At 46.3% G+C, this 22,080-nt stretch overlaps 2 protein-coding genes and 1 long non-coding RNA gene across 4 annotated transcripts in view; 2 read left to right on the forward strand and 1 right to left on the reverse strand.

The window, feature by feature from the left end:
• The window catches only part of LOC141133584 (uncharacterized), a 123,840-nt gene that overhangs the window by 10,053 nt on the left and 91,707 nt on the right, over window positions 1-22,080 (reverse strand). The window lies entirely within an intron of this gene.
• On the forward strand, window positions 1,607-7,767 carry LOC141131163 (uncharacterized). The gene is made up of 3 exons (XM_073618207.1): window positions 1,607-3,304; window positions 5,450-5,523; window positions 7,573-7,767. The coding sequence occupies exons 1-3, from the start codon at window positions 2,059-2,061 to the stop codon at window positions 7,765-7,767; spliced, it is 1,515 nt and encodes a 504-aa protein (XP_073474308.1). The 5' UTR covers window positions 1,607-2,058.
• On the forward strand, window positions 10,262-12,229 carry LOC141131164 (serine/threonine-protein kinase Sgk2-like). The gene is made up of 4 exons (XM_073618209.1): window positions 10,262-10,288; window positions 10,358-10,537; window positions 10,708-10,839; window positions 11,982-12,229. Exons 1-4 carry the CDS (start codon window positions 10,262-10,264, stop codon window positions 12,144-12,146), a joined length of 504 nt encoding a protein of 167 aa, XP_073474310.1. The 3' UTR covers window positions 12,147-12,229.

Below are 22,080 nucleotides of genomic sequence, written 5' to 3' on the forward strand. Positions count from 1 at the left end.
CGGTATGAGGGGAGAGGGGTCCCGGTATGAGCGGAGAGGGGTCCCGGTATGAGCGGAGAGGGGTCCCGGTATGAGCGGAGAGGGGTCCCGGTATGGGGGAGGAGGGGTCCCGGTATGAGGAGAGGGGTCCCGGTATGAGGAGAGGGGTCCCGGTATGGGGGAGGAGGGGTCCCAGTATGGGAAGAAAGGTCCCGGTATGAGGGGAGAGGGGTCCCGGTATGGGGGGAGGGGTCCCGGTATGAGCGGGGAGGGGTCCCGGTATGGGGGGGAGGGGTCCCGGTATGAGCGGGGAGGGGTCCCGGTATGAGCGGGGAGGGGTCCCGGTATGAGCGGGGAGGGGTCCCGGTATGAGCGGGGAGGGGTCCCGGTATGGGGGGAGGGGTCCCAGTATGAGCGGGGAGGGGTCCCGGTATGAGGGGAGAGGGGTCCCGGTATGAGGGGTCCCAGTATGGGAAGAAGGGTCCCGGTATGAGGGGAGAGGGGTCCCGGTATGAGGGGAGAGGGGTCCCGGTATGAGGGGGAGGGGTCCCGGTATGAGCGGGGAGGGGTCCCGGTATGAGCGGGGAGGGGTCCCGGTATGGGGGGAGGGGTCCCGGTATGGGGGGAGGGGTCCCGGTATGAGCGGGGAGGGGTCCCGGTATGAGCGGGGAGGGGTCCCGGTATGAGCGGGGAGGGGTCCCGGTATGAGGGGAGAGGGGTCCCGGTATGAGGGGTCCCAGTATGGGAAGAAGGGTCCCGGTATGAGGGGAGAGGGGTCCCGGTATGAGCGGGGAGGGGTCCCGGTATGAGCGGGGAGGGGTCCCGGTATGAGCGGGGAGGGGTCCCGGTATGAGGGGGGAGGGGTCCCGGTATGAGAGGGAGGGGTCCCGGTATGAGGGGAGAGGGGTCCCGGTATGGGGGGGAGGGGTCCCGGTGTGAGGGAGGAGGGGTCCCGATATGGAGGGGGAGGGGTCCCAGTGTGAGGGGGAGGGGTCCCGGTATGAGGGGGAGGGGTCCCGGTATGAGGGGGAGGGGTATGAGGGGGGAGGGGTCCCGGTATGAGGGGGGAGGGGTCCCGGTATGAGGGGAGAGGGGTCCCGGTATGGAGGGGTCCCGGTATGAGGGGGGAGGGGTCCCGGTGTGAGGGGGAGGGGTCCCAGTGTGAGGGGGAGGGGTCCCGGTATTGAGGGGGAGGGGTATGAGGGGGGAGGGGTCCCGGTATGAGGGGAGAGGGGTCCCGGTATGAGGGGGAGGGGTCCCGGTATGAGGGGGAGGGGTCCCGGTATGAGGGGGAGGGGTCCCGGTATGAGGGGGAGGGGTCCCAGTAAGGTGTCAGCCTTCCCCGGGTCTCCTCACATCTCCTCGGTCCGGTAAGGGGGCGGAGCCCCGGACAGGAGACGGAAAGGTCTCTCCGAAGTTCCCCCAATTCCCCGCTCGGTCTCCTCACTTCTCGGTCCGGTATGGAGGGGGGAGGAGCCGGTTCGCTCTGTCAGTCTTCTCCTCACATCTCCTCGGTCCGGTGAGGGGGAGGAGCCCCGGACAGGAGGCGGTTAGGTCTCTCCTCACTTCTCGGTCCGGTATGGAAGGGGGAGGAGCCGGTTCGCTCTGTCAGTCTTCTCCTCACATCTCCTCGGTCCGGTGAGGGGGCGGAGCCCCGGACAGGAGGCGGGAACGTCTCTCCCCCATTCTCCGATCACAGCTCCTCCGCGCGCTCGCGCTTTCTCCCGTGACGTCATCACGTACAGTGGGAGGGCGGAGCGTTGTAGTCAGTATAATCAATGCGAAGTCACGTGGGCGGTCGCGAGAGGTCACGTGACCACAAGCCTCCACAGTGCTGTGACGTCACAGATGCGTGCTCCAAAGGCCAAGTAAACAACTCCCTTAGATCAGTGCGCGCGCGGCGCTCTGTCAATTGATCTCTGGAGATTGCAGTGAGCAGACTTGTATCAGGTGCTCCCTGAGTATTCATTGTACGACAGTGAAAACATTATATAGCCAGGAGTTTCAATATTAAAGAGAAGGATCTATAATTAGATACATCACTTTTCTTTTATTGTGAGATATTAATTTATATTAAAGATGGTGGATTCTACGAAAATCACCCGAAAGTTTTCCTTTCAGAAGAGACCTGCTGAGGTAGAACTGTTGAGGCAACTTTCCATGACAAAGCGCAACGCTTTAGATTTTCATTTCAGAGCACAAATGAGAATCCGCAGAGAAATAAATGTCCTCCTCAAGCTGCAGAATTCTAAAGAGTCTGCAAATGAGGCACTGAGGAGAAGAGACCAGGAGAAATTGGAGAGGTCCATAGAAGAGAGAGCTAAGGCTCCAAGCAAGAGGAGACGAGAGGAGGAAACAGAGTCCCCCGCGGAGCAGGCAGGTGAGGTTCAGAGGAAAAAGAGAAGAGAAGAGGATTCAGAGAAGCCCAAAGAGAACAGAGCCAAGGCACAGAGGAAGAGGAGAAGAGAGGAGGAAACAGAGTCCCCCGCAGAGCAGGCAGATGAGGTTCAGAGGAAGAAGAGAAGAGAGGAGGATTCAGAGAAGCCCAAAGAGAACAGAGCCAAGGCACAGAGGAAGAGGAGAAGAGAGGAGGAAACAGAGTCCCCCACAGAGCAGGCAGATGAGGTTCAGAGGAAGAAGAGAAGAGAGGAGGATACAGAGAAGCCCAAAGAAAACAGAGCCAAGGCACAGAGGAAGAGGAGAAGAGAGGAGGAAACAGAGTCTCCCACAGAGCAGGCAGATGAGGTTCAGAGGAAGAAGAGAAGAGAGGAGGATTCAGAGAAGCCCATAGAGAAGAGAGCCAAGACACTGAGGAAGAGGAGAAGAAAGGAGGAAACAGAGTCCCCCGCAGAGCAGGCAGATGAGGTTCAGAGGAAGAAGAGAAGAGAGGAGGATTCAGAGAAGCCCATAGAGAAGAGAGCCAAGGCACAGAGGAAGAGGAGAAGAGAAGAGGAAACAGAGTCCCCCACAGAACAGGCAGATGAGGTTCAGAGGAAGAGGAAAAGAGAGGAGGAATCAGAGAGGCCTGTACGGAAGAGGAGAGGAGCGGAGGAAACAGAGTGCCCCGCAGAGCAGGCAGATGAGGTTCCAAGGAAGAGGGGGAAAGAGGAGGAAACCGAGGGCCCTGTAGAGAAGAGAGGCAAGGCTCTGATAAAGAGAAAGAGTAATGCAGAAAGTCCTGCAGAGAAGCTAGACAAGACTGCGCAGAAGAAGGAGGATGAGGATAAAATAGAGATACGTAAACAGGAGCTACTGGAACGTTTAAATCAAGTTATCAAGAATGAAGAGAGATCTCTACAGGAGAAGAAAAGAAAGGAAGAAAAAGGTAAGTATTATTATAATTTGAATTGTTATATAGTACATAGAAGAGGAAAAAAAGACCTCAAAGTTGTATATCTGCAGTGTGCGATCTAAGGTCTTTCTGCCTGTGACTACTGGCCTTATCAGATTTGGATGGATATTTAGTGATGTCACTTCTTTGCTGCTCACTGTCCTTCTTGCTCAAGGCTCTGACATGAGGAAGTAAAGCCCATGGAAGAACAAACTTGCATAAACTCATGAACTGTTACAAGGTGAAAAAAGGTCGGGGGCAGTTCAAGTGTCAGTAGTTTTGTGACGGAACCGCCCCACACCCCGCTTGAGTGCTTCCATCAGTATACCGCTTTCTCCAGTCTGAACATAGATATCAGATATTATAGCCACATAGCATACAAGACTAGCCGACAATAGCTTGTATGAGATCTGTAACTAATTATTGAAACTCAGACACATATTTTATACCCCACAGGAGAACAGTCCCCTCCTGATCATATTACCAGAACAATACAAACTGTAACCAGCAACATAATTAACATGAGCTAAGAAACTAGTCACTTAACCACTTCAGCTCCGGATGGTTTTACCCACTTCCTGACCAGGCCATTTTTTGTCATACAGCACTACATTGCTTTAACTGACAATTGCGCAGTCATGGGACGCTGTACCCAAATAAAATTGATGTCCTTTTTTCCCAAAAATAAAGCCTTCTTTTGGTGGTATTTTATCACCCCTGCGGTTTTTATTTTTTGCACTGTAAACAAAAACTAAAAGAGCACCAATTTTGCATAAAAAGCAATATTTTTTACTTTGTGCTATAAAATATTCCCAATAAGCAAATGTAAAAAATCTAATTCCTTCATCAGTTTAGGTCAATATGTATTCTGCTACACATGTTTGGTAAAATAAATCCCAATAAGCGTATATTGATTGGTTTGCACAAAAATTATAGTGTCTACAAAATAGGGGATAGATTTAGGCACTTTTTATCTATTTTATTGTTTTTACCTGTAATGGCAGCAATCAGCGATTTTTAGCAGGACTGCGACATAGTGGAGGACAACTCTAACACTAAGTGACACTTTTTGGGGACCAGTGGCACCAATACAGTGATCAGTGCTACACTGATTACTGTATAAATGACACTGGCAGGTAAGGGGTTAATACCAGGGGCGATCAAAGGGTTAAATTTGTCCTAGGGAGGTGCTACTAACTGTGTGGGGAACGGATACACTGCAGATAAAAAGTGATCCGTGTTTCAGCTTAGCTGAAACATAAGGTCTCATTTTTTCTCCCTGTTTACACAGGCAGAAGGCTGACCTGTCTCTGCACAGAACGATCAGTGGGTCAGTCACTGATTGGCTCCTGCTGTGTGAAATCACAGCAGGAGCAGCGCTCCGGCAGCGTGCGCAAGCCCCCTAAGCCACGTTGCACAGCCGGGTCACCCTGCCACAATGTATATGCGATGGGCGGTCTGGAACTGGTTAAACCAGCTTAGGTGACTCAATGCCCACCCAGAAAATGTTGTGATTAATCAAACAATAGGTGACACAACCATGGGACAGACAAGCTTAGTAGAAAACACATAACACCTTAATAAACAGACAAGAGCAGGAGACCACCAGCCACCAGGTGGCTTGCTGATAATTTTAAGATCTGCCATGAGTCTCTCAGTCTGAAAAGTAAAGTTGGAATCAACTTCTCTTCATAGATTTCTTGAGGGATATTGCTGACAAATATTACTGTCCCATATGAAGTAATCTAAGCCACATTCTCAGCACCCATTAACTGTCAATTATTTTCTCGGTCACCCTGTGCCCCTAATACACACATGGTAACTTATAAGAGGGGCCAGGGGAGCTAAACCAGGAGTTTCCTGACCTCTCTAGGGTAAGCTGGGTTCCACGCCCCCCCCCCCCGCACAAAGTGCCTCCCGTCACAAGACTCTTGTCAATACAGCATTTTGGCATCTGTCATGTAGGTGGAGACACACTGGGCATAGCCTTTCTGGTACTGGAAACTAGGGTCAGCTGTGCATCTGTGGGTTAGCTTTTTTCTCTATTTTGGGGGTTTCAGTGCCAATAGAAATAAGCAGAGTAGTATGACTTGTATGAGGACAGGGTAATAAATTTGTTTTCTCTTTCTCTCTCTACAGCACGTGTACCAGGTCGCCTGTATCTAGAGAGCTTCAGCTACCATAAATTACTTGGATCGGGAAGCCATGGGAAGGTAAGTGATCAAAGATTAGTATTTAAACACAGGAGGGGGGCACATTATGACTTTGGAATATTACATGACAGGAGCAGCATAAACATGTATGCTCAGCTCAGCCTTTGGGGAGATAACGTACTGAGCAAGGGGGGCTGTATACCCTATATGCAACAGTTTAAAGCTGAACCCCCAGATATAAGAAAACATTACCTTTGTAGTGGATCTCGCTCTACAATGGAAATTTTTAAATGTAAGTTCACCTTTATAGAGAATCTGTAAGGTGACCTTACACTGGACACCCTGCCCATCCCCTGCAGTCAGAAACCGGGGCGCTGCTTCACCAGTCTGGGGATTGAAAATCTCTGTGGCTTAATCTCTTATCTGTACCTCTCAGTATATATGAAAAAGAGGCATGCTAATTGGTCAGCACTGTCACATGGACGGTGCAGACCAATCAGAATCTGGCTAGCTTGTCCTGTCAGTGAGTAAAGGAGAGCAAGTCATGGGGAGTTCAAATCCCTAGACGGGTGAAGCAGCCTACAGGGGTCTGACTGCGGGGCGATTGTGGGGATCGGGGGAGGGAGGGGGTCCAGTGTAAGGTCTTACAGATTTTCTGTAAAGTTGAACTTACATTTTAAGCATTCATTTTTTCTAGGAGGTGATGAATCAGGTGATATCATTAGCCTATCCCAGGCAGCCGGCACTCTCCTCTGCTATTCCATGACCCTCAGCATCCTCCTGTACAATGCAGGACTGCTGATTGTGCACTGTATGGGATGACACTGGAAAGCTGTGACTGGTCGGGCCCTGAAGGGAACAGGCTTTAGGGGGAGTGGTTGTGCTGTGCAGAGGAAACCTGCGGGAGTATGGAGTAAGATTTGTACATCACCGTATTCATCATCCCCTGGGCACAATGACCCATTAACCCTTGCAGTGTCAAGGAGGACCCCACTGTTCAGCTTTAATGCAAAGTGTCAAGTGGGGTACACACTGAGATTATTGGAAGAAACATTCTGTATGAGACATGATCGTTCGATTTTCTTATAGTGCGTATGCAACTTTTGACATCTGATTCAGACTTACCAAACAAAATTTTCCTAAGGGACAAACTCCAATTTTTTTCTTGTAGGTGAACAGAACGATTTAAAGTGGTGTTCCGCCCAAAACAAAAAAAATTAAAAACCAGCAGCTACACATACAGCAGCTGCTGCCTTTTAATAAATGGACACTTACCTGTCCTGGAGTCCAGCGATGTCAGGTGCTGCCGTCGCCATTGCGGGTAAGGGTACCTGGCAGTGTAGCCTTTCGGCTTCATGCCGGGAAACCCTACTGCGCATGCGCGAAGCCCGCTCCTCTCTTCTACTGGCCCGGCAGCCCGGAGAGGGAGCCCCGCACTGACGTAACAGGCCGAGGCCCGGACTCCCGGAAGTGGGAAAGGATACCTGTCATCGACAGGTATCCTGTCCCCCCTCTCCCTGAAAGGTGCCTATTGTGGCACCGGAGGGGGGGAGGAATCTGATGAGTGGAAGTTCCACTTTTGGGTGGAACTCTGCTTTAAAATGTACTATTTTCGTATGAGAAAAATCAGATATTGCGTATGATCAGAAACAATAAATAACAAAAAAAAAGCCTTTTGTCGTACAGAAATTTTAGTACATTAGTTCCATCCTCTGTTTTGACTTGCTGTGAAACATTGAGGAAAATCAGACGATCAATTGCCCGATTTTCTTATGGTGTGTACCCACCTTCAGACTGTGCCCACCAGTGCAGCAACCAGTCAGAATTCACCTTGTACAAGTCTGACTTATGCATAGTGAATTCCAATTGGTGGCTTGGGGGTTATGGCACCTGAGAATCAGTCTGCTATGTTGAACAAGGCCAGCGGCGGCTCTGTATGATGTGTAAAAGACACTTACAGCAGTTGGTGATATTTCCACAAATGACAAATCCAGCAGGACAGAAAAAAGGGGAATAGAAAGACAATTCATAACATGAGGAATGGCTAGTAATGATGTTACAACTAGAGAACATGGAAAAGATGATGTACTAATTGTCCCTTTCCTATAGGTGATGCTGGCGACCCATCGGGATAGCGGCAAACTGGTGGCTGTGAAGATCGTCGAAAAGAGCCGTCTAATTGCTTATGACCGGGACACCATCATGAATGAACGTAAAATTATGCAAATGGTTATGGGCCACCCGTACTGTACCCAGCTCTACGCCACTTTCCAGTCAGAGGTAAGTCTAAGTTTGGATAGATAGATAGATAGATAGATAGATATTTGGATGGATTGATATAGATGTTTGGATGATGGATATACACAATATATATAGATCGATGTAGAAAGGTAGCTGTAGATAGATAGAAGTTTGGAAGGATAGATGGATATATATATAGATAGATAGATACATGTTTGGGTGGATCTCTAGATAGATAAATGGATATAGATAGATGTTTGAATGGATGTACAGTATATGAATATAGATAGATGCAGATAGGTAGCTGTTGTAGATAGATGTTTGGATGGATGGATATGGATATAGATAGATATAGATCAATAGCTATAGATAGAGAGATGTTTTGGATAGACATTATGTAGTGTGTTTTGGTAAAGAATTATAGCATAGTACTTTCTTTTATATCTTCTAACCTGTTTTCCCTTCCCCAGGATCATATATTCTATGTGATGGAATTTCTTAGTGGGGGAGATCTGAGGAAACAGATCGAAGCCAAGAAATCATGTGACCTCCCCACCATGAGACGTCTGGCAGCAGAACTCCTTTGTGCTGTGCAGTTTGTGCACTCTAAAGGCGTACTTCACGGGTAAATAGCTTTCCTATAAACTTCAATCATTTTACAATTCTCTCCTCTTCTTTGCACTGCCTTTTCACCTAAACAATTCCTGATAGGCGCGTGCCCAGGCAGCTGTCTGACAGCGATTTCTGCAGCGCCATTGATAAAAGTCCCTACAATGGTTCATGCAATGCTAGGGAAGTGGTTAATGGTCATAATTCTCATGTAGTGCAATCAGTTCATGGAAGATACAATTGTTTCCTAGATTGTATCATTCCGTCTATGGGCAGCGCTAGGAAAGGGATTTTTGTAAATGTTGATCGCTCTATGGATCAATAATATTGGGATATGGGGGGGACAATTATCTGAACTGCAAAGCTGACTATTTTTTTCCTCCACAGTGACTTGAACCCTGATAACATTCTTCTGGATCGTAACGGTCACGTGAAATTAGCGGACTTTGGCATAGCAGAAACCAACATGTTTGGGTCCAAGACAATAACTGAAGAATTTGGAACAGAACTATATATGGCTCCTGAGGTAAGTAAAAGGCTAATCATCTGATTGTCCATTGTGTCTGTACACAGGACAATTATCAACAAGATTAGACCCCAATTAAAGAGAACCTGTATACATAGAGCAATAAAAGATCAGATCAGGTCTGTCCAGAAATCAAGAGAACCTCCATACACAGAGCAATTCGTTTTCCTTCTTTGTTATTGTGCCCGGCAGACAGTGTGTAATGGCTACTTTGTGACCACTACACATAGAAGTAGGATGCTTCTAAATGAAGTCAAATGTATTAACTACTTAAGGACCGAGCCTCCTTTTGAGATCTGTTGTTTAGAAGTTAAAAATCTTTTTTTTTTCTAGAAAATGACTTAGAACCCCCAAACATTATGTATTTTTTGCAGACACCCTAGAGAATAAAATGGCGGTCGTTGCAATACTTTATATCACACCTTATTTGTGCAGCGGTCTTACAAGCACAATTTTTTTGGAAAAAATTCACTTTTTTTAATTAAAAAAAAAAAGTTAGCCCAATTTTTTTCTATATTGTGAAAGATAGTGTTACGCCAAGTAAATTGATACGCAACATCTCATGCGGCAAACTGGCACTTAAAAATCTCCATTGGCGACTTTTAAAAATTTCTAAAGGTTACCAGTTTTGAGTTACAGAGGAGGTCTAGTGCTAGAATTGTTGCTCTCGCTGTAATGATCGCGGCGATACCTCACATGTGTGGTTTGAACGCCGTTTTCATATGCGGGCGCAACATACATATGCGTTCACGTCTGCACGCGAGGTCGGCTGAACGGGGCCCTTTAAATCTTTTATTTTCATTCTTCTTATTAATTTTACTTTTTATATTTTATTTTTACACTGTCCATTAAAAAAAAAATAATTGGATCACTTTTATTTCTATTAACAGGAATGTAAACATCCCTGGTAATAGAAAAAAAACATAACAGGACCTCTTTAATGTGAGATCTGGGGTCAAAAAGACCTTAGGTCTCACATTTATACTGAAATGCAATAAAAATAAATAAATAAATGTCCTTTTTTTTTTTTTTTTTTCAATAAAAAAAAAAAATTACCGTTAAGACCCTTGGGCGGAAGTGACGTTTGACCACACTTCCGTCATCCAATGTTATGGAGCCGAGGAGGGGGCCATCTTTCCCTCACTCGACTCCAGGTCTCACAGGGGAAACCACCCGATCGTCTCTGCTGCTACTGACGGCTCTGATAAGGGACGGAGACCACGAGGAGCGGAGGGGGGGAGCCGAAAAAAGTGATCTTGTGGCGAATCCTCCACAGAGACCACTTTTACCTGAAAGCAGACTACCTGCCGTTCGTTTAAAAACATACCAGGGTTATGGCAGCTATCTGCTGCCATAAGAATGGTATTCAAATGTCAAGCATCCGACATATAACGACAGCGGGCGGTCTGGAAGTGGTTAAAGATGAAAACATTTGTGTGGAGCCTTGTTGTAAATGATGATGTTGTTTTTCAGTCTGACATGTCCTGATCCTTCTCTCTCTCTCTGATTTTCCCACAGATATTTAAGGAAGAGCCATTTGACAAAGCTGTGGACTTTTTCGCGTTGGGGGTCACATTATTTGAGGCAGCCTTTGGTATTTATCCATACAACCCAAACGATCCTAAAAGTTCCATATGCTATGAAACACCACGTTACCCTATCGGTGCCGATGATGTCTTAGTGGACTTTCTGAACAAGGTAAGTAGTTACACAGTCCCAGCGGGACAAGGCAAATAGAAATATAGGCTAAATAAATATAAATGTGGTTTGTGTTTTGTTGGAAGCCGCAGGTCTTTATAAATCGGCTTCTTAGCATTTTCATGCCATTAATGTCACCTCATGTCTCTGTTTTCCTTTTCCCCTCATAGCTCCTCTGTAAAGACCAGAAAAAACGAAAGGTGTATATTGCCAATATACGGAAGCACCGATTTTTCGGAGGAATAAATTGGGAACAGCTGGAGGCAGGGGAGACGCGCGCCCCATTTTCTGCATGTCGGAAGGTAAGTAATTTAAGCATTGTGCATGGGGCCCATCTGGCCAGTCTCTTTACACATGGCTGGGGCCCATCATGACACTTTGGGGGGTTCATAGAGGAGAAAATGATGTTTGTGAGATGTATCATTGTGCCTAAAGTGGTGTTCCACCCAAAAAAATGCATGAATGTGCCTAAAAAAAAAAAAAATTGGGATTTTTTTTTTTTTTACTCACCTCTAAATGGCTGTTGCTAGGGGGTCCCTCGTAGTCTGCCTCCTTCAGTGCCTGGGCTCTTGAGGTCACTTCCCCTCGGTGCAGGAAGGACTCAGCTCTGCCCCCCTCCCTCTTGTCAATAATCTGGGACACGTGACAGATCCCAGATGATTGCGCGGCCAATCACGGTGCGCAGCGCCGCTCACGCATGCGCAGTGGGTGCAGCCAGGCGCCCACAGTTACAATGTCAGCGCCGCTGAACAGAGGGGAAGACAAGCGGGGCTTTGTACGCCCGCATCGCTGGACCCCGGGACAGGTAAGTATCCGATTATTAAAAGTCAGCAGCTGCAGTATTTGTAGCTGCTGACTTTTAATTTTTTTTTATAATGGGAACACCACTTTAAATAGAAGCCGTCAGGACCAGATTCATGAAAGCAGGTCGAATATTCTATCTTCCCTTATTAGAATTGTGCACCGTTTTTATTTCCCACATTCAATTTACTTGAATCTGACTCATCAGTTTGTGAGCCGGGGGGAGGAGTCACCTAAGCTCTGACAGCGCTTTCTCCCGATTCCTGAGTGTGTATGACAGCATCATATAACAGAGCTCCATACATACGTACATTTCACTTAGTTACAGGGCTCTGTTATTTGATGTGTTGTGCACTGGCAGACCTCAGGAGAGATCTCACCCCGACTCTCAATCTGAAGACTCATGGGAAGTGAGTAAAGAGAAATAAGGGGACAAACATAAACCTTTCAGAAGGGAGTTTGCACAACTTTAATAGTGAAGATCCAGATCCTTGCTTCTGCACAGTGGTGACTGGCTTATGACATCTCACAATCATATGGACTTAGATGGCCCATAGAGGTGGGGAAATGGCCCTCAGAGGTCATAGAGGTATTTCTTCTATTCATTCATGGATCTCATTGTTCTCCCTTTTTCTTTTTTTAGGACCTCAAAGAAATGACAAAGACGACAATTGATCTGTATAAGAGGCTGATATTTTGCGATCTTGGGAAGACGGCGCAGGCACTGTTCATGGGCTTTTCATTTGTCAGTGAGGAATGGGAAGCCATACAGAACCTGAAGACCAAAGAAGACAAAAGAAGAAGCTAAACTGAAGACAATACAAGTTGTAGCTTATGAAAAATGTCCACAAAACGTGTCACAAAAATGTCCTTCTGCAGGAGAGTGGGAGGCCAGGCTGGAACTGTGAGGGAATGGGGACCAAGTCTTTAAGGGAACTAGGCCGAGTCTACAAGAAGGTCAGGGGAACAGATTGCTGGGTTGTGGAAGGAGTCTGCAGGGATGATAGGATAAGTCTGCCAGAGAGAAGAGAGAAGTCTTTTAGGGAAATGTCTGGGGGGGCACTTCCCTTACCTCTTGCTGGGGAAAGTCTGCCAGGAAGATAGGATGAGTCTGCCAGAGAGAAGAGATAAATCTTCTAGGGAGGTGTCTGGGGGGGCACTTCCCTTATCTCTTCTCTCTGGCTGACTCATCCAATCTTTCAGGCAGACTTTCCCCTACACCCTGGCAGACTCATCCCTGCTTCCCTGCAGACTCCTTCCACAACCACGCAGACTCCTTCCACAACCACGCAGACTCAGCCTAGTCCCCTCAAACACTTAGTCCCCATTCCCTCACAGTTCCAGCCTGGCCTCCCACTACAGACTGAAATTTTTATCACACGTTTTGTATCAGTTTTCCATAAGGTACAACTTGTCTTCAGCTGCTTCATAGACTTTGTCAGGGCCGACGCTTACGCTAGGCAAAGCACCGGAGGGAACAGTTTATGGGGACCAGGAGAGAACAGTAATAGGGGGACCAGGAGAGAACAGTATAGGGGAACTAGGAGGGAACAGTAATAGGGGGACCAGGAGGGAACAGTAATAGGGGGACCAGGAGAGAACAGTAATAGGGGGACCAGGAGGGAACAGTATAAGGGAACTAGGAGGGAACAGTAATAGTGGGACCAGGAGGGAACAGTATAGGGGAACTAGGAGGGAACAGTAATAGTGGGACCAGGAGGGAACCGTATAGGGGAACTAGGAGGGAACAGTAACAGGGGGACCGGGAGAGAACAGTAAGAGGGGGACCAGGAGTGAACAGTATAGGGGAACTAGGAGGGAACAGTAATAGTGGGACTAGGAGGGAACAGTAATAGGGGAACTAGGAGGGAACAGTAATAGGGGGACCAGGAGAGAACAGTAATAGGGGGACCAGGAGGGACCAGTATACGGGGGTTTCTTTCTTTCTCCCTTTCTTTCTTTCTTCAGCTGCTTCGTAGACTTAGTCAGGGACAGCGCTTCCACTAGGCAAAGCCCTGGAGGGAACAGTTAATGGGGACCAGGAGAGAACAGTACTAGGGGGACCAGGAGGGACCAGTATAGAGGGAACGGTATAGGGGGACCAGGAGAGAACGGTAATAGGGGACAAGGAGGGAACGGTAATAGGGGGACCAGGGGGGAACGGTAATAGGGGGACCAGGGGGGAACAGTGATAGGGGGATCAGGAGAGAACACTAATAGGGGGACCAGGAGGGAACAGTAATAGGGGGATCAGGAGAGAACAGTAATGGGGGACCAGGAGAGAACAGTAATAGGGGGACCAGGAGGGAACAGTATAGGGGGGTTTCTTTCTCCCTCCATCTTTCTTCAGCTGCTTTGTAGACTTAGTCAGGGCTGGCGCTTCCGATAGGCAAAGTGCCGGAGGGAACAGTAATAGGGGGACCAGGAGAGAACAGTAATAGGGGGACCAGGAGAGAACAGTACTAGGGGGGATCAGGAGGGAACAGTACTAGGGGGGATCAGGAGGGAACAGTATAGGGGGACCAGGAGAGAACGCTAATAGGGGGACCAGGAGAGAACCGTAATAGGGGGACAGGAGAGAACGGTAATAGGGGGACCAGGAGGGAACAGTAATAGGGGGACCAGGAGGGAACGGTAATAAAAGCAAGACACTCGGACACTAAATCAGCGACTCAAGCGCTGTAGAAAGTGATTTCATCATCACAGTTAAAATAAAAAGAATATATATTCCGAAGCATGGGGGCAGGGGTGGAGGGGTGATTTGCCCCTAACATTAGGGGCGGATTGCCCTCATGCTTCGGCATATATTTTTTAGGCACAGATTGCGTTAAAAAATGTTTTATTTTTACTATATTTAATGTATTTGCTTTGCAGGTATGGTATGTCTTACTGTTATACTGTAATGTTACTTTGTTTTATTGTTAACCATCATTTGCTTAGTAGGTACGCCATTCAGCTGCAACACTGATTTATTCATCTTGACAGCAACATCGTTTGCTCCCACGATACGTAAATCAGCGACTCCAGCGCTGTAGAAGGTGATTTCATCATCACAGTTAAAAAAAAAAAGAGCATATATGCCGAAGCATGGGGGCAGGGGTGGAGGGGGCGATTTGCCCCTAACATTAGGGAGGGATTGCCCCCATGCTTCGGCATATATTTTTTAGGCCCAGATTCTGTTAAAAAATGTTTTCTTTTTACTATGTTTTATTGTATTTGCTTTGCAGGTATGGTATGTCTTACTGTTATACTGTATGTAATCTTACTTTGTTTTATTGTTAACCATTATTTGCTTAGCAGGTACCCATTCAGCTGCAGCACTGATTTATTTATTTTGACAGCAACAGTGTTTGCTCCCACGATACATAAATCAGCGACTCCAGCACTGTAGAAGGTGATTTCATCATCACAGTTAAAAAAAAAGAGCATATATGCCCATCATTAGAAGTGGGTGGATGAAGGGTGGTATTCTAATGGTGGGCATACCCACCGATCAATCTGTTTTTTTTTCGTTCAGCCCACAGGCTGCATGAAAAAAAGAGCATTACAATGTATGCCCAACAAGGACCAGCAACATACTGGTATGTTGCTGGACTTTGAGTGGCTATACCAGAATGATTTCCATGTGGGTTTAGGTATCATCTTGGTATCATTCTTTTCAGCCAGCGGTCGGATTTCATGTAAAAGCAATCCTAGCAGCTAATTAGCCTCTAGACTGCTTTTACAAGCAGTGGGAGGGAACACCCCCCCCCCCACAGTCTTCCATGGTTTTCTCAGGCTTATCCTGTCCCAACAGGGAACCCGACAATGCAGCCAATGGTTTCCGCCACCTGACCATAGAGCTGATCAGAGACCAGAATGGCTCCAATCATCTCTATGGCCTAAGAAACCGGAAGCTACGAGCATTTCATGACTTAGGTTTTGCCGGATATAAACAGCGCCATTGGGAAATTGGGAAAGCATTTTATCACACTGATCTTGGTGTGGTCAGATGCTTTGAGGGCAGAGGGGAGATCTAGGGTCTAATAGACCCCAATTTTTTAAAAAAGGAGTACCTGTCACTACCTATTGCAATCACAAGGGATATTTACATTCCCTGAGATAACAATAAAGATGCTAAAAAAACTAAAAATGAAAGGAACAGTTTAAAAATAAGATAAAAAAGCAAAAAAATAATAAAAAAAAAGCACCCCTGTCCCCCCCTGCTCTTGCGCAAAGGCGAATGCAATTGCACCATGCATGTGAGGTATCACTGCGAAGGTCAGATTGAGGGCAGTAATTTTAGCAGTTTAGCAGGCTTTTAAAAGCTTTTAAAAATGTATGTAGTTTGTCGCCCCTGCACGTTTGTGTGCAATTTTAAAGCATGTCGTGTTTGGTATCCATGTGCTCGGCCTAAGATCATCTTTTTTATTTCATAAAACATTTGGGCAATATAGTGTGTTTTAATTCATTAAAATTAAAAAAAGTGTGTTTTTTCCCAAAAAATTGCATTTGAAAAATTGCTGGGCAAATACTGTGCGAAAAAAAATGAAACACCCACCATTTTAATCTGTAGGGCATTTGCTTTAAAAAAATATATAATATTTGGGGGTTCAAAGTAATTTTCTTGCAAAAAAAATATTTTTTCATGTAAACAAAAAGTGTCAGAAAGGGCTTTATCTTCAAGTGGTTAGAAGAGTGGGTGATGTGTGACATAAGCTTCTAAATGTTGTGCAAAAAATGCCAGGACAAAACCCCCACAAATGACCCCATTTTGGAAAGTAATTTGCTGAGAGGCATGTCGAGTCCATGGAATATTTTATATTGTGACACAAGTTGCAGGAAAAAGACAATTTTTTTTTTTTTGCACAAAGTTGTCACTAAATGATATATTGCTCAAACATGCCATGGGCATATGTGAAATTACACCCCAAAATACATTCTGTTGCTTCTCCTGAGTACAGGGATACCACATGTGTGAGACTTTTTGGGAGCCTAGCCGTGTAAGGGACCCCGAAAACCAATCACCGCCTTCAGGATTTGTAAGGGTGTAAATTTTTGATTTCACTCTTCACTGCCTATCACAGTTTCGGAGGCCATGGAATGCCTAGGTAGCACAACCCCCCCCCCCCCAAATGACCCCATTTTGGAAAGTAGACACCCCAAGCTATTTGCTGAGAGGTATGATGAATATTTTGCAGATCTCGCTTTTTGTCATAAAGTTTTAAAAATTAAAAAAAGAAAAAAAAATACATTTTTCTTTCTTCATTTTCAAAAACAAATGAGAGCTGCAAAATACTCACCATATCTATCTATCTATCTATCTATCTATCTATCTATCTATCTATCTGTAACGAGCCCCTTGCTCGCTCGGTTCCACTCTCCCGACACTCCTCTGCAGCTATTGAATCAGATTGCAACGTCTGATGGTTCGGTCATCCAATGGTCCGGGATTAGAACCACAGCTCTGTGCCATTCTAGTCCAGTTGTGATAGCTCAGAACAAACACCAGGCAGGCTGTATGTAAGTTCAAACAGGAATGTCTTTTATTGCAAAATACAGGCTTTTATACACTAAAAGTGGAGGTGCAGACCTCCTGCTCATATTACTCTAACAATACACCTGTAACCTAATTAACCTAATTAACATGAGCTAATTAACTAATCCCTTTAGACAGCCTAGATGACTCAGCCATAACCGTTAGGCCAGACTGGCCGTCTTGTAGTTCAGAAAATCCAATCAACATTATCACAATCAATATAGACTCTTCTTCACACAATAGCAGAGTTAATTAACACAAATAACAATGGGGATCTAATGACTCTTAGATCCCATAGTAGACTTATTTACAATACACATTTTAGCAGACAATAGACAAACAGGTGTTGGAATTTACATCAGCATCTCCTAACAGTATCTGTCCCAGCATTATGAATCAGTCACTATTCCAATTTTCATGACAATACTCCCCCCCGGGAAACAGTCCAACAGTGGTGGCTCGAGGATGTTGGAAAAGTAGTCTTAAGGTTCCAGGTCCGTCTGCCGGGATAACCCATCCGCATTCCCGTTTTGAGGCCCTGGCCGTTATTGTATGGTGAAATTGTACGGTTGCAAAGCCAGGCTCCACCTTAGTAATCGGCCGTTCTCTCCCGCCACCCGGTTAAGCCATATCAAAGGATTGTGGTCTGTCATGACGGTAAAAGAGCGTCCATACACATAGGGCTGCAGTTTCTTTAAAGCCCAGACTAAGGCCAAACACTCTTTTTCCACGGCAGCATATCCGACTTCACGGAGTAACAACTTGCGGCTGAGATACGCCACCGGGTGCTCTTTCCCGTCATCACCAACTTGACTTAGTACGGCTCCCAGTCCGAACATGGAGGCATCAGTATGAATGACAAAGCGTTTGTTAGGATTGGGTGCCGCCAGTATGGGAGCTTGCGTTAGGGCGGTTTTTAACTGATGAAATGCTGTCTCACACTCCGGGGACGACAGGACCTGTCTAGGGAGAGTCTTTTTGGTCAGGTTCGTCAGGGGTTTGGCTATGTCACTATAGTGGGGTACAAACTTCCTGTAGTACCCTGCTGTCCCTAAAAATGCAAGTACCTGGGTCTTGGTTCTGGGAACTGGCCAGTTTAGGACGGCCTCGATTTTTGCAGGTTCTGGCCTCTGCTTCCCACACCCCACTCTATGTCCCAGATATTGCACCTCAGACATCCCGATATTACATTTGTCTGTCTTCAGGGTCAGGTTAGCGGCTCGGATCCTATCTAGCACTATTCCCAGGTGTCTAAGATGTTCCTCCCATGTCTGGCTATAGATTGCGAAGTCATCAAGATATGCACATGCAAAATCTTGCAGACCATCGAGGAGTTCATCTATCATCCGCTGGAAGGTAGCCGGAGCATTCTTCATCCCGAATGGCATTACCCGAAACTGGTAAAGGCCGAACGGGGTGATGAAGGCCGACTTTGGAATTGCTTCCGCTTCCAAGGAAATCTGCCAGTAGCCCTTACATAAGTCAATAGTCGTCAGATAATGTCCCTGAGCTATTTTGTCCAGCAATTCGTCCACTCGGGGCATAGGGTAGGCATCTGTCACAGTACAGTCATTCAGTCGCCTATAGTCCACACAAAATCGGGTCGTGCCATCCCGTTTTGGGACTAATACTACAGGGGAAGCCCAGGGGCTTGCCGATAGTTCGATCACCCCTAACTCGAGCATCTCCCTAATCTCCGCTCTCTTCCCCTCTTGCACTGCTCCGGGAATCCTTTAGGCTGGTTGTCTCAGGGGCTTCTGCCCGGGGGTCTCTACCTTGTACACAGCTATGTGAGTGTACCCAGGGAGTGTCGAGAACATCTCCTGCCGGTCCTGGAGTAATTCTCTGGCCTGTTCTCGTTCTTGGGATCCTAATCTATCTCCTAGCCGTATATCCTCCACACCCCTGGAACAGTTACTGATTTCGGGAAGCTCCAGCATCGGTAGATATTCAGAGTCCCCGGTGGCAGGAGTGCATATGGCAGCTATGGCCTCAGTCCTCTCATGATAGGCCTTCATCATATTAATGTGGAACGTCCTCTTAATGTTTGTGTCTGCACAGCTGGCAACCACGTAGGTGGTATCGCACAGCTGTTTTACCACCTGATAGGGTCCCTGCCAGGTGGCCTATAATTTATTTTGCTTCAGGGGTTTTAGTACCAGGACTTTCTGTCCGATATAAAAGGTGCGATTCCGCGCAGACCGATCATACCAAACCTTCTGCTGACTCTGGGCCGATTGCATATTCTCATGAACTAGATCGGTAAGTTCCCGCAGGCGCTCCCTGAGTTCCAAGACATAACTAAGGATGGGGAGGCCTTCTGGATCCTTTACCCCCTCCCACTGGGCCATTACTAAGTCTAAGGGCCCCCTAACCCTTCGCCCATACAACAGCTTAAATGGGGAAAACCCTGTGGACTCTTGGGGTACCTCTCTATAGGCGAACAGTAGATGGGGAAGATATTTCTCCCAATCCTTCCTACTCTCCACGAAGGCCCGAAGCAGCTGCTTCAGGGTCCCGTTAAATCTCTCACACAGCCCGTTAGTCTGAGGGTGGTAGGGGGCGCTCTGGAGGGGTTTAATCCCACAGAGACGCCAGAGCTGCTGCGTCAGCTCGGCTGTGAACTGGGTACCCTGATCGGACAATATCTCCTGGGGAAACCCTACCCTAGTGAATACCCGCAGTAAGGCATCTGCTACTGTATCCGCCTGGATATTATCCGCCTGGATAAGTTTGAGCCAACATCCGTCGGAAAAAATCCATGGATTTTGTTGTCTGAATGTCCGATCAATGTCCGACCGTGTGTACAGGGCATTAGTGCATTAGGGCATGCTTCCATCTCCACAGCTCTGTAAGAGCAAAGATGTCTGCCCAATTTACCAGGTCAGGGTTAGCCGTGCGTAGTGGATTGGATGAATCAAGTTTGAGATCTAGAATGGTGTTAAAATCTCCGGCAATTAGAACATGGGAGGCAATTTTTCATTGATAGATTATATAAAATAGAGGGGTCCACTGGAGGGGGCAGGTACGAGCTAATTAACTAATCCCTTTAGACAGCCTAGATGACTCAGCCATGGCCGTTAGGCCAGACTGGCCATCTTGTAGTTCAGAAAATCCAATCCACATTATCACAATCAATATAGACTCTTCTTCACACAATAGCAGAGTTAATTAACACAAATAACAATGGGGATCTAATGACTCATAGATCCCATAGTAGACTTATTTACAATACACATTTTAGCAGACAATAGACAGACAGGTGTTGGAATTTACATCAACATCTCCTAACAGTATCTGTCCTAGCATTATGAATCAGTCACTATTCCAATATTCATGACACTATCTATCTATCTATCTATCTATCTATCTATCTATCTATCATACACACGGCAGAAAAGTGGTTTCTCTGTGCAGGATCACATACCTGTACTGCTCTTCTGGGCCTGGGGCAGGCATGCACACCGCCAGCAACCCACTTCCGCTGTGACTAGACACAGCGGGAGCCAATCAGCGGGTCCAGTGGAATCGATGTCCACCGATCATTCCCGAGAAGGGCAGAGCGGCGGTCTTCCTATATAAACAAGGCACATCGCCATTCTGTGTGACAAGGGAAGGTTGTGATCCTGAGTTTCTGCTAAGCAGGAACACGGAACTCTGCCTTCCTATAGTACAAGCACCTCCCCCACAGTTAGTAATCACGTTTAACCCTTTGATCGCCCCTGATATTAACACCTTCCCTGCCAATGTCAGTGAAATGGCAGAGTGGAGTCTTGGATTAAAAATACTCCACAAGCAGAATTTAAAACTTCTCCTGACAGACTACTGACCACTTGGACTCCTGTAGGAGTGTAGTCTATGTTTGCTAAAATTTGGTTCAAAATGTCAGCTCCCAAAAGATTGGTAGGAACTGTGTCTGAAACTAACACTTTAGTGACAATTTCTGTTTGCTGTCCTAGCCTGGGTTTAAGTGGCTTGGACTCAACCAAATCAGTAGAGGTCCCGGTTAGGCCAACACCAGAGATAACATTTGTAGATAATAATCCTGGAGGTAAGTCCTCTATATTAAAAATGCTTTGGCTTGCACCAGTATCTATTAACCACTTGAGCCCCGGACCATTATGCTGCCTAAGGACCAGAGGTCTTTTTCCAATTTGGCACTGCGTCGCTTTAACTGCTAATTGCGCGGTCATGCAATGCTGTACCCAAACGAAATTTGCGTCCTTTTCTTCCCACAAATAGAGCTTTCTTTTGATGGTATTTGATCACCTCTGCGGTTTTTATTTTTTGCGCTATAAACGGAAAAAGACCGAAAATTTTGAAAAAAAATGATATTTTCTACTTTTTGTTATAAAAAAAATCCAATAAACTAAATTTTAGTCATACATTTAGGCCAAAATGTATTCGGCCACATGTCTTTGGTAAAAAAAATGTCAATAAGCATATATTTATTGGTTTACGCAAAAGTTATAGCGTCTACAAACTAGGGTACATTTTCTGTAATTTACACAGCTTTTAGTTTATGACTGCCTATGTCATTTCTTGAGGTGCTAAAATGGCAGGGCAGTACAAAACCCCCCCAAGTGACCCCATTTTGGAAAGTAGACACCCCAAGGAAATTGCTGAGAGGCATGTTGAACCCATTGAATATTTATTTTTTTTGTCCCAAGTGATTGAATAATGACAAAAAAAAAAAAAAATATTTACAAAAAGTTGTCACTAAATGATATATTGCTCACACAGGCCATGGGCCTATGTGGAATTGCACCCCAAAATACATTCAGCTGCTTCTCCTGAGTATGGGGATACCACATGTGTGGGACTTTTTGGGAGCCTAGCCGCGTACGGGGCCCCGAAAACCAATCACCACCTTCAGGATTTCTAAGGGTGTAAATTTTTGATTTTACTCCTCACTACCTATCACAGTTTCGGAGGCCATGGAATGCCCAGGTGGCACAAAACCCCCCCAAATGACCCCATTTTGGAAAGTAGACACCCCAAGCTATTTGCTGAGAGGCATGGTGAGTATTTTGCAGCTCTCATTTGTTTTTGAAAATGAAGAAAGACAAGAAAAAACATTTTTTTTTTTCTTTTTTCAATTTTCAAAACTTTGTGACAAAAAGTGAGGTCTGCAAAATACTCACTATACCTCTCAGCAAATAGCTTGGGGTGTCTACTTTCCAAAATGGGGTCATTTGGGGGGGGTTTGTGCCACCTGGGCTTT

The sequence above is a fragment of the Aquarana catesbeiana genome, linkage group LG03 (genome assembly GCF_042186555.1).
Source record: "Aquarana catesbeiana isolate 2022-GZ linkage group LG03, ASM4218655v1, whole genome shotgun sequence".
NCBI lineage: Eukaryota > Metazoa > Chordata > Amphibia > Anura > Ranidae > Aquarana > Aquarana catesbeiana.